The sequence below is a fragment of the Rhinolophus sinicus genome, chromosome 13, assembly GCF_057876585.1.
Source record: "Rhinolophus sinicus isolate RSI-liver-muscle chromosome 13, RSI-T2T, whole genome shotgun sequence".
NCBI classification, from domain to species: domain Eukaryota; kingdom Metazoa; phylum Chordata; class Mammalia; order Chiroptera; family Rhinolophidae; genus Rhinolophus; species Rhinolophus sinicus.
In genome coordinates this window covers 3258494-3270340 of record NC_142513.1, presented here as the reverse complement: position 1 = coordinate 3270340, position 11847 = coordinate 3258494, and the positions used below count along the sequence as shown (strand labels likewise).

Genomic DNA, 11847 nt, shown 5'->3' with positions numbered 1-11847 from the left:
CCCGCTGTCATTATTTTATGTTTCCAGTTCCATTCCCTCAGTAGAACGTAGGCTCCCCTGGGGCAAGGACCATGTCCAATTTGTTCAGTGATGAGCTCAGGGAGTAGAATGCAGCCAGGCCCTTATAGGCACTGGATAAACAATAGTCGAATGAATGAAAGAAGGAAGGAATGAACGCACAGTGCCTGCCTGGTAAGCCCTTCATATATCGTCGCAGTTGTCAATACCTACAGCTCTTGTCTCTACTGCTCTTAATTTACCGTGTTTCCCCGAAAATAAGATCGAACCAGAAAATAAGCCCCAGCATGATTTTTCAGGATGACGTCCCCTGAACATAAGCCTCAATGCGTCTTTTGGAGCAAAAATTAATTAAGACCCGGTCTGATTTTCGGGGAAACACGGCACTGACGTGGGCATCACTTTTCAGAGCATCCAGATCAGACGGTGTTAACATCTCTGCTCACAACTTTCTGGGGTGCCCGTCAGGCTCTCCTTTGGACCTCCTACTTGCTGGGAAGCGAGCTGCGGGCTTTAACAGCATCATCTCACTTGTCCTCAGCAGCAACCCCACAGGTAGGCCGTCTTTTCCAGGGCTGCGTTATGACATCTGTGGGCCTTAGGCATTTTGGCCTTCGTGAGCGCTTCTTCCGTAAAGAAATATTAAAAATTACAAATTACACTGCATGTGTTGTTTATACCGGTTATATATACTGATATAATCCAGGCTGGATTCATTGTTATAATAGTCATAAAAGAAATTAAAACATTCTCACGGGCCCTCGGTACTTTGCCTGATAGGTCGGCTCTGCCATGTGCCCAGTTGTCAGATAAGGACACTTCTGCTCTCCGGACTGAAAGTTGCAGGGACGAAGCGGGTGGGTCTGGGACCCCAACCCAAACCAAGCGCGAGTCTAGTTCAAACATTCTAACCACCGCTAAAATTCCACAGACCTAAATCCAGGCTATGCCCCTGGGTCAATTCAGGAAGTTCCCTCGGCCCGCACCCCGCCCAGCTCCACCCGCCACTGGGTACTAGGATCAACGTGGGTGGGGTAGCCCCGCCCTTCGCTCAGGCCCCGCCTCCCGCAGGCTCCCGCCGGGCCCCGGACGCCTGGAGCCCCGCCCCTTTCTCGTGGCCCCTCCCCCACCCCGGCCGAGGCGCGCGGCCGCGGAGGGCCGGGCCGCGGGGCCGCGCGTGCACTCGCGCGCTCCGCCGTGCGCATGCGCCTTACTCGCGCGCGCGCTCGCGGGAGAGGATGGCGGGGGCCGCGCCGGGCGCCATCATGGACGAGGACTACTTCGGGAGCGCGGCCGAGTGGGGCGACGAGGCGGATGGCGGCCAGGTGAGGGGGGCACCGGGCGGCCCCGACGAGGACTGTTGGTCTCCGTCCCCTCCGCCCCGGCCCCGCGGTCACCGTGTGGTTTAAGCACAGCGCGCCCCACTCTTCGCCGCCATTCACCCCCGGCCGGCGGGGCCCGCCCCTCTCTCCGCTGCCCGCCGGGGGTCACGCACGCGGCCTCGCCGGCCTCGGTTTCTGCACTTGCAAATGCGTGGGCGTGGGGCGAGGGGCGGCACCCGCGGGGCGAGCCCTGCGCCGCTGCTTTCACAGTGGGCCTCAGTTTCCCCAGTCGAGGCGTCAGGTGACCCGCTGACCACTGACTGGGGGCCAGGCCCAGTGCTAGGCGCTGTCACTTGCTAACCCCCAGGTCCGTTGTCTCCATCGCTACTTTTCAAACCGCTGGTCACCCAAGTGGTCCAGATGAGGGAAACTTAGCTGAGTAGTGGGCGGGTGTTTGCAGCATCCCGTTCAGAATGGCAGCACTTGTCACCTCGAGCCTTGGAGTCCCAGAGCGCTGGAACGAGGGCGTATGTCCTCCTTTTACACACAGCACCCCAGTGACGTGCCCTAGCTTCTGCAGCGAGCGATGGCAGAGCCAGGGCTGGACCCCACGGCGGCTGGGGAGGCGCATGTTTGGAGAACTTGAATCACGACCCTCATCCACTCTCCTGATGACATCTGGGTGGACCAGATGTCCTTTTCACAGTCATCTGACTGCTGGAGGAGAGAGAACGTCAAGAAAAGTGACAGGAGGGTGGCATAAGCGGGATTTCGAAAGGTAGTGGTGGGTCAATGTTTGTGACCCAAACTCGAGTCAGTTGAGGCCCCGTTAGGTGGGTTGTGGGGGCAGGAAGATGTGTCCTAAGGCTGTTGGGACGTTAAGGCCACCGGGAGGTTAAGGCCACCGTGGAAGCTAAGCGACATTGAAATGCAAATGGCTTAGTCTGGCTGCAGGGTGCCCATGGGAGTGGCAGCAGATGAGACTGGCCTGGTGAACAGGTGGAAGGTGACGGTCATGCTAGAGCTTGGGTGTCTTTTCTGAGATAGGACACTTGAAGCAAGAGAGAGACATCAGCTTTGTGGCTTATGAAGCTCATTGTGGAATCCGTGTGAAAGATGATTGGGAATGAGAATAGACTGCTGAATGCTTGAGTCTGGAGCAGAGGGAGGTGGGAGAGGGGGAGAGAGGTTCACGAGCAGGGAGGTGGCATGGCCCCAGAGAAGGTGCAGTAGAAGCAAAGAGGGTCCAGGATAGAAGCCCCAGAATGCAGACATGGGGGGTCCCAGGGTGAAGCCTGGCCTTTCTTCACAGCCTCGTCCAAGGCTCCCGGCACAAAAACTGTCTGAGAGAAGACCCTGCCCCCGCAGTGAAGACTGCTCCCACAACACTTGCTTTCAGGATGTCAAACTAGACTGGGGGTGGGGGTGAACGTTCCTGTAAAGGGCTAGATGGTGACTATTTTAGGCTCTGCAGGTCTCTGTCACAACTACTCAACTCTCCTGTTATGGGGGAAAGCAGCTGTAGATACTGTTTTTAATAATGTGTCCCAATAAAATATTATTTACAAAAACAAGAGGAGGGCTAGATGTGGCCTTGGGCCATAGTTGGTTGACTCCTGGGCCACCTCTTAAACCCGTTATGCTAGAGTCAGGTGCGTGGTGGTTGGTCTCACCTACTGGTTTGTGAACTCCTTTGATGGAAAAAGACATGTCTTCTTATATGTTCTTAGGTTCCCTGGTGACAAACACAGTGCTCAGTACATAGTCATTGTTCAGAAAGCACCTGCTGGCTATTTAGGGTGACAGTGTCAAAGCTGGAAGACCTTGGGGCCGTTCAGTCCACAGTTGTCACATCACCGCCCTGCTTTGTCCTTAGAATCAGGAACGTGTTTCCACGCAGAACTGGGACTAGAATCCAGCCAGGCCTGCTGACTCGCCGCGAGTCAGTGGTCTTTACTTTCTAACAGGAAACGCATGGCTTATGCCTTCGAGAACACCGTGACCGACTTTGTTGGAAAGCATGAAATGGCACGTGGGAAGTAGTAACAGGGAGAGAGCAATGATAGCTGACATCTGTTGAACTCTTAGTAAATGTCAGGTTGTGCTTGGCTCTTCAAACTTAGCTCATGGAATCCTGACAACAGCTAGACGGGAGTGGCTACTATGATTACCTCGGTTTAACAGGAGGAAATGGGTACCCAGAGAGATTAGGTAACTTACACGACCGCTGTACACAGCTCGCAGAGTGGAGTCATGACACAGACCCACTCGGTGTGATTCTGGGTCCCATTTTCTCAGCCACTCATTACTTGTCCTGCCCACTTCATGACATTCTCATGAAAGCCAAGTGAAATAATGGATGTGGAGTACTTTTGAAAGGGACAGTGTTACACAGATTTGAGGTGAGATTAGGCGACATTTGTATTGCTGAGAAACGAGCGTGGCCCGCGGCATTTCCCACCAGCAGGAGGACGACTATGGAGAGGGGGAAGACGACGCCGAGGTGCAGCAGGAATGCCTACACAAGTTCTCCACCCGGGACTACATAATGGAACCCTCCATCTTTAACACTCTGAAGCGGTACGTGACGGGCTGTTTGTGCTGGGAGGAGGGTGGGGGAATTTGGGGAGAGTTGTGTAACAGGAGACCCAGAAGAGGACGTGTAAAAGGAAGAATAATGTGCAACGGAAGGCCCCGCACTTTAAAACTCGTGATAACCTAGCTGTCTCCCTCTTACCTCCCCTCCGTGCCGTCATCCCTCCCCGTGCTGGTCTGCCTTCATTTTAGCGTAATAGCTCATTGGTTACCTTTTCTAGGTATTTTCAGGCAGGAGGGTCCCCAGAGAACGTCATCCAGCTCTTGTCAGAAAACTACACTGCTGTGGCTCAGACCGTCAACCTGCTGGCCGAGTGGCTCATCCAGACAGGTGCTCCATGGGTGGTCGGTCCTGGCTGCTCATCACTCCCCCTGTTAATAGGCCTCTGGATCACTGTAGTGCTGATCAATTGGAAAGGTTCTGTTTTCCTGGGTTTTCACTTACGTAAGGACTCAACTGCTTACGCACCTTTGTCTGCTTGACTCTTCTCTGTGGTTCGATCACTGAGGTTTGTAGATAGGCAGCTCGTGCCGTGCCCACTGGGCTGTTTTCCATACCACGCTGCACACTTCCAGGACTACGCAGTGTACGTTGCTCCGTGTGTCATTCTGTAGAGGTCTGTCTGTTACAGCCAGCAGCCAGTGATGGACAGTTAAAGAGTGGGTGTGACGATGGCTTTCAGCTACTGTGATCGAGGTAGAGCCATACTGTAAGTCACTGAAGTGGGTACAGACGACATCACTGATGACACTGTCAGGAAATGAGTCCAGGCGCTGCTGTCACAGGGACTAGGGACGAGTGTCCCTCTTCTCCTGTGTAAGCGTGTGTCTTTCCTCCCTCTTGTCTATTTTGTCAATTTCTCCTTGTCCTTAGCGAGGTTTTGCAGATGACCTTTCCCTGTGGACAAGGTCAAGCACCCTCATGTGTCCTGCTCGGGGCTCTTTCTTGGTTCTTACCACTGAATGTGATTCTCAAACGTTAACATTTATGAGAGGCCCCAAATTCTAAGTTGTCAGAAGCGATTCTGTGGTACTTGACTCATACATAGACTTCTGACCTGTCTACTTTTTCTAAAGTAATACAGCGAATTGAGAGAGTGCCCTTTTCTTTCAGGTGTTGAACCGGTGCAGGTTCAGGAAACTGTGGAAAATCACCTGAAGAGTTTACTAATCAAACATTTTGACCCCCGCAAAGCAGATTCTATTTTTACTGAAGAAGGAGAGGTGAGGAATCTCTTTTCTTTTTCTAATACCGATTCCTAGGGGCTTTTGCTCATTCCATGTGTACACTGGTGGCCTGTTGTGTAAGTAATGTTAGAGCTGGGCACGGGACTGAATCAGGGTGGGCGGCAGAAACCGCGCTGTGGTAAGGCACCCTTCAGACGGCCCGTCGGTGTCTGGGATCCTGCACGTGGAGATGGTGCACACAGGTGCTGCGCTCAGGGGAAGAGCAGCAGTTCCCACCTCCCGCGTTCTGACTGCAGGGCGCAGGCTCTGTGCGTGGTGCGCTGCTTTCCTTTGGGTCCTCCTAAAAGCAGCTGCTAAGACACGATTGGAGGTGCAGGAGATCACAGAGGACACACCTGGGAGGGACAGTGGGGGAGGCTGGGGGTGCGGTGATGCAGGTCTGACCCCTGAAGACAAGAAGAAAGGAAGGACGCTTGGGTTGGAGTCTCAGATGACAGTGCAGTTTTCAGAAAGCTTCAGCAGTGTCACCAGAGTCTTTAGGCCACAACACCCTGTCACTGGAGCCCATGTCTCCTAGGAACAGGTCTGGCTTGGAGCCCAGCCACCCTCCATCAGTGGTGGGAGCAGCCCGTGGGGAGCCTGGCCTTGGCACACTGTGCCGGTGGCTTCAGGGTGCAGCCCAGGGTCCGTCAGCCATACAGTACGAGAGCTAAGGTGCCACTTCAGGTGGTGGCGCACAGAACCACCTGTGCTGTCAGATTGGGGCAAAAGTAATTGCGTTTTTTACAGTTTTTAATCTTTTAAACCGCAATTACTCTTGCACCGACCTAATATTTAAATTGCCCTTTTCTCATATGCCCAGGGCACATGGCTGATTGCGCATGAGTTCACTGTGTGCACGTGATGCAGCGCCACTGTACACACGCTTCCACTAGGCTCTCGGTGTCTCCAGGAGGCCCTGTCGGTGTTCTTGTGTGGCGCTAGGTCTGCCAGAAGCTCTGACTGGGCGTCCAGGGCCCAGTTCTGCCAGTTAGCCGCCCATGGGCATCTCCACCCTGGGACTGCAGGGCCAGATCTGGATGCTCGCTGGGCCTGTGCTCTTCCAGCTGGAAGGTCCTGTGCTTGTTTATCCAGCGTAAGTGTCACTGAAGCCAAAGCTGGGCCCCTTGCTGTGTGTTTGTTTGTTTGTTGGCAGACCCCAGCGTGGCTTGAACAAATGATTGCACACACCACATGGAGAGATCTGTTTTACAAACTGGCGGAAGCCCATCCAGACTGTTTGATGCTTAACTTCACTGTTAAGGTAGGAAGAGCACTGGAGTTAGAGGAAAGATAAAAGTGTTTGTGAGCAAGGCTGATGTTGGGTTGGTTGGTGGGTAATCGTTTTTCTTTGAAAGATCATACGTGTTCTTTTGGTAAAGGCCTTCATCGTTTCACTTTAGTAAGTCTTACATTGAGAAAGAAAAGCACAGAATTTGTGTCTGGATTTGGATCAGTGTGGACGGTGTGTTGAGATTTGGCAGGAATATATTACTAGAGTCCATGGTGTCCTGAGAGGAACATTTAAGAGTATCTGGTGTGTGTCCTTCATCTTATACAGAGAGAAACCAGCCGGGGTGGTTAGCCTGGGCCACAAACCTAGTTAGAGGTGAAGCAGGGGTCAGAGGAAGGGTTTCAGACCAGTGCTTGTCCCTCTCACCACAAATAGACGGCAAGCCAACTTTCTATGAAACGTGTGGTCACTTCTTGTTGACACTTTGTTTGGCCTCTTATTTTTGTACCGTAGCTTATTTCTGACGCAGGGTACCAAGGGGAAATAACCAGTGTGTCCACAGCTTGTCAGCAGTTGGAAGTGTTCTCTAGAGTACTCCGTACCTCTCTAGCGACAATTTTGGATGGAGGAGAAGAAAACCTTGAAAAAAATCTCCCTGAGTTTGCTGTAAGTTCTTTGAAGGAGGCTGTTTTGGGTCAAGCATTTTCAAACATGAAAGGCCCCTTTCCTTTAGAGAATGTCCAGGTCAGAAGGCTCCTCCGAGGGTAACTCCTTCGTGCAGGACAACTGTCCCCATCTGACTCTTTTCTCTGCGTTTGCCATTGCTGCAGTCATGACACCCCAAACTCTTTCTCTGCGATTTTCCAGAAAATGGTGTGTCACGGGGAGCACACATACCTGTTTGCTCAGGCCATGATGTCCGTGCTGGCGCAGGAAGAACAGGGCGGCTCGGCGGTCCGCAGGATCGCTCAGGAGGTCCAGCGCTTTGCGCAGGAAAGGTGACAGCAGGGTCTGCTCGCCCCCCACTGGGGCCCCCACCTCACCCCATCGCCCTTCTTCCTCTGGGTCCTGTCATTTCGGCACACGGGTAGACTGCCTGCTGGCCAGCAGGGCTGGAGCAGTGCGGGCGGCTCAGTTCCTGCGGAGAGCGTGCTTTCTAGAGCACTAACGAGTGTTAGGTGCCGATGACTGTTCAGCTCACTGGAGTCATGAGTCCGTGCCTTCACACTGGCATTCATCAACAACAAATAACCTGAAACAGTTATTCCGTAGACTCCTCGTGGTATTATAGTCCATGTCTTAGAACACAATTAGCTCTTGTTGTCTTTCGTTTCTACTAATGGAGTCTTAATAAGGTATTCAAAAAGTGTGTTTCCTTTCAGAAAGTCTGCGAGCTGTATTTGAATCATTCTTTCCCAGTTAGTTCCAAATGTTGTTTTCCTGGGTCAGTCAGTGTCCCAGCAAATAACAGAAATACGAAAAAATAAAGGGATCCCAATAATTCCAAGCATGAAATGTGGGAAGAGGAAAGAGGGAAGGAAGGAGGGAAGGAGGGAGGGAAGGGGAGAAGGGAAGCGTTACCAACCTTTTATCCCACCTTATTAACCATAGCGTATATGATTTTGTTTCCATCAAGAGGCCACGATGCCAGTCAGATCACGCTAGCGTTGGGCACAGCTGCCTCCTACCCCAGGGCTTGTCAGGCCCTGGGGGCCATGTTGTCCAAGGGAGCTCTGAACCCAGCTGACATCACAGTCCTGTTCAAGATGTTTACAAGCATGGACCCACCTCCTGTTGAACTCGTAAGTTGCTTTTCAATTTAATCATAAGGTGGGACACCCCCCATGTGAGCTGGAAGGGTTAGTTTGGAAATTCTGTTTGCCTTACTTTTCTGAAGTCATTGAGTGCACATTCCTGTTGAAGTGTTTCTGTCCTTTTGCTGGTCCTTCACTGTCACACACTGGGCCTGCAGCACGCGCTGGGGTGGCTGCGAGCACGCATGCGGCAGGGTGTGGACTCACCCGCCGTCTCCCTCCCAGCTTCCTTTTCAGCCTTCTTTGTTTCCCCTCAGATCCGGGTGCCAGCCTTCCTGGACCTGTTCATGCAGTCACTCTTTAAACCGGGGGCCAGGATCAACCAGGACCACAAGCACAAGTACATCCACATCTTGGCGTATGCAGCGAGTGTGGTGGAGACGTGGAAGAAGGTATTGTCCATCCGAGAGGCCGGGCTGGCAGGGAGACGAGTAACCACCCCCTCTCTGGTATTATTTGGGAATTGGGCTGCGAGAAATCCTGAGCCCATCTAGTATCAAAAATGTCTTTTTTAGTGTTTATCCATAAAATAGTCAAAGTGCTAAATGTCTCAGAAAATGTGCACAGCACCTCCACTCGTCACTCAGACTGACTTGTGACGCGGGACACTGCTGGTCTCCACGGCTGTCAGTTTCTGTGTGCCGTGCGAGTGGGGCTTTGCCAGTCAGCTGACTCCTGACTTCAGCGACGGGGGGTGGTTTGCAGAGAGAAGTGGCCACTGCCTGTCACCCCACCACCAGGCCGGGAGCTCCGCCGGACTCAGCGACTTGTGTTTTCAGAACAAACGAGCGAGCATCAATAAAGACGAGCTGAAGTCAACATCGAAAGCTGTTGAAACTGTCCACAACTTGTGTTGCAACGAGAACAAAGGGGCCTCCGAGCTGGTGGCAGAGCTGAGCACTCTGTACCAGTGTATCAGGTAGGCACGGGCACTCACCTCGGAAACTCGCCTTCGGGAGGGTAGCTCGAGTCTCCATATTGAAAGCTCAAAAAAACTTCAGAAAGACATTCATTTGATTTCCTTTTTCTTCTTTGAACATATATGGAGGACTGTAAATGGTTTTAGCAGCGTGGGTAATTTTCAGGTGTTATTGACAGAGGTCTGTTCACAAATTTGACTAACAGAAAGGAAGACCAACCAGGATTATAAACATTGACTTGAAGAAAAGGGTCTATTTACAGTAAAAGTTAGACCAACAACGTATTGCTTACATAGAAGTGATTTGCAATTCTGTAAATAAGAGTTCACGAGGAAAGCTTCCCAGTGGGCTGTCCTTGTGGGTCTCTGGGTCTCTGCCCTATTGATTTGTACTAGGGACAGGAAAGGGTATGCGAGGGAAGAGGAAATTTCAGGCCAGCCCACCTGGCTCCCGGGGCACTGTGCACCCAGGAGCTTCTCCGTGCCAACCAGGAAAGTCTGCAGTGAGCTGAGCACTCGCCCACTGGGGTCCCGACGGCACTGATGGTGCCGGCCTCCTCACACCATCGTCACTGACACACAATTCCCAGGGAGCGCAAAGAGGAGTGAATTACGGGAGGGATTCATTGTCTTTTAAGCCCCGCTTAGTTGTGTTGTTGGTTTCTTGACACCTTTGTGTAAAGGAAGCGTCCTGCCTCGTTTGCCTGTAGGTTCCCCGTGGTAGCAATGGGTGTGCTGAAGTGGGTGGACTGGACCGTGTCGGAACCGAGGTACTTCCAGCTGCAGACTGACCACACACCAGTCCACCTGGCGCTGCTGGACGAGGTAGGGGGCCGCAGGGCCACGTACAGCGCACACGGAGCCCCCACTGAACGCTGTCCGTAGGTTCTGCCACTGTGAGGCAGACGCCGTAGAACAACCCATTTCCCACAGGCCGACTGGTATAAAGGAATGCTCAGTTCCCACTGCAGCCCATCACATGGCAACCAACGCCCGCGGACTGAGACGTTCGGGGGCCCGCTGCTCTGTCTGTGCTTGTCCTCTTAGGCCTGTGTGGCCAGCACTTCTGTGCAGTGAGCTCGGAAGACACTGTGTAAAGCTAGTTATTTCTGTACTAAAGGAGGCTTTTCCTTTGCAAGAACTAGTTGCCCTGACTCTGTAGATTTCTGTTTTATCAAGTGTCCCTGAAAGGATGGGGAATGGCACAGAAGCTGACCGGCTCTGGGATGATGTTAAGGACCGCCATGGTCAGCGAGCAGCTGTCTATGGTGGCTGTGGTGACAGAGCGGTCCCTGCATGCTGATGGTGAGCCCAGAGGCCCGAGCGCCAGGCTCGCTCAGCAAGGCTTTCTTTGGCCCATTTGTAGATCAGCACGTGCCACCAGCTCCTGCACCCGCAGGTCCTGCAGCTGCTGGTGAAGCTGTTTGAGACCGAGCACTGCCAGCTGGACGTGATGGAGCAGGTGAGCGGCGTCCCGCGGGCCTTGTGCTGCGTGGGGGCCTCCTGACAGCCCTGTGCCCCCTCTTGCAGCTCGAGTTGAAGAAGACCCTGTTGGACAGAATGGTTCACCTGCTGAGTCGAGGTTATGTACTTCCTGTTGTCAGTTACATCCGAAAGTGTCTGGAGAAGCTGGACACTGACATTTCACTCATTCGCTATTTTGTAACCGAGGTCAGCAACACGCCATTTGTTTCATGTTTCATACTGTTTACCCTAGCAGTGCCCTGTTTGGCTTAATTTAGTTCGTTTTGTACCCTGACTCTGAGAACTGTGCTTTCTGATAATCATGCTGATGGTAGGGACGTAGATAGGTTTCCCGGGCACCTCCTACCCACAGGGACTGTCTCGTGTTTTACCTCCATGGCCTCCCGGGGCCTTATGATGGACACTGCTGTTGTCAGCAGGAAGCGAGAAACAGGGAGGGGAGGGGGGTTTTCTCCAAACTGCCTGCCATTCCGTCAGCTTGCTCTCGGGCTGAGCGGGGGCAGTAACCTGCTGTCTGTCCCCACAGGTCCTGGATGTCATAGCTCCTCCGTACACCTCAGACTTTGTGCAGCTTTTCCTCCCCATCTTAGAAAATGACAGCATCGCAGGCACCATTAAAACAGAAGGCGAACATGACCCTGTGACGGAATTTGTAGGTAGGGTTGATGTGACTGTCCCTTTGCTACAATTTTAAATGTCATTTTTTTACCTCCTGTTTCTAATCTCTGACTTTTCCTTCTGTTTGTTAAAGCTCACTGCAAGTCTAATTTCATCCTGGTGAACTAATTTAGAGCATCCTCCAGAGCTGAAGCAGAACATTCCAGAAACTTGTTTGAAGAGGCTCAGTCAGCATCTTGGAAATGCATTCTGGGGGGAGGAGATAACATTTTTAAAAAGGAAAATGTTAGCAGTATAAGTGAAAAACTGCTACTACGAACAGTCCTCTGTCCTTCTTATAAGTCATTTACAGTATTCTTCCCCCACTGTGGGGTCCAGGATCACGTCGCTTCTCCGGATGGAGCCAGCTGTCAGCCCCAAGGGTGGTGGGGAGTCAGAAATGGAGACACTTAAATGAACTACTTTAAAAGCTGACTTAGTTTTCTCACAAGAACCTGATTAGTTGATATTTTACTGTAATTGTTTTAATTTTCCAAGAACAAATAGAAGCCTTTCTACTGGGCTGAAAGGTGTAGAAAGGTGTTCTCGTGTATAAATGAGGCACACTCAGGCTCA

General features: G+C 52.3%; 1 protein-coding gene across 10 annotated transcripts; it reads left to right on the top strand.

The window, feature by feature from the left end:
* Positions 1-1197: 1197 nt before the first annotated feature.
* On the top strand, positions 1198-11847 carry NELFCD (negative elongation factor complex member C/D). Of its 10 annotated transcripts, none has more exons than XR_002139645.3 (15): positions 1198-1343; positions 3805-3920; positions 4157-4266; positions 5050-5159; positions 6319-6426; positions 6910-7062; positions 7264-7394; positions 8033-8198; positions 8468-8602; positions 8990-9129; positions 9840-9954; positions 10496-10591; positions 10660-10711; positions 11141-11270; positions 11366-11847. XR_002139645.3 is itself a non-coding variant. In XM_074318204.2 (15 exons), the coding sequence occupies exons 1-15, from the start codon at positions 1257-1259 to the stop codon at positions 11398-11400; spliced, it is 1812 nt and encodes a 603-aa protein (XP_074174305.1). In that variant the 5' UTR covers positions 1198-1256; the 3' UTR covers positions 11401-11847. The 10 variants fall into 10 exon arrangements, 7 of the variants coding, with proteins under 7 accessions (XP_074174305.1, XP_088645176.1, XP_019612714.1 ...); XR_012491425.2 differs by having other exon boundaries at positions 8951-9129; XM_074318204.2 differs by having other exon boundaries at positions 8951-9129; positions 10660-10800.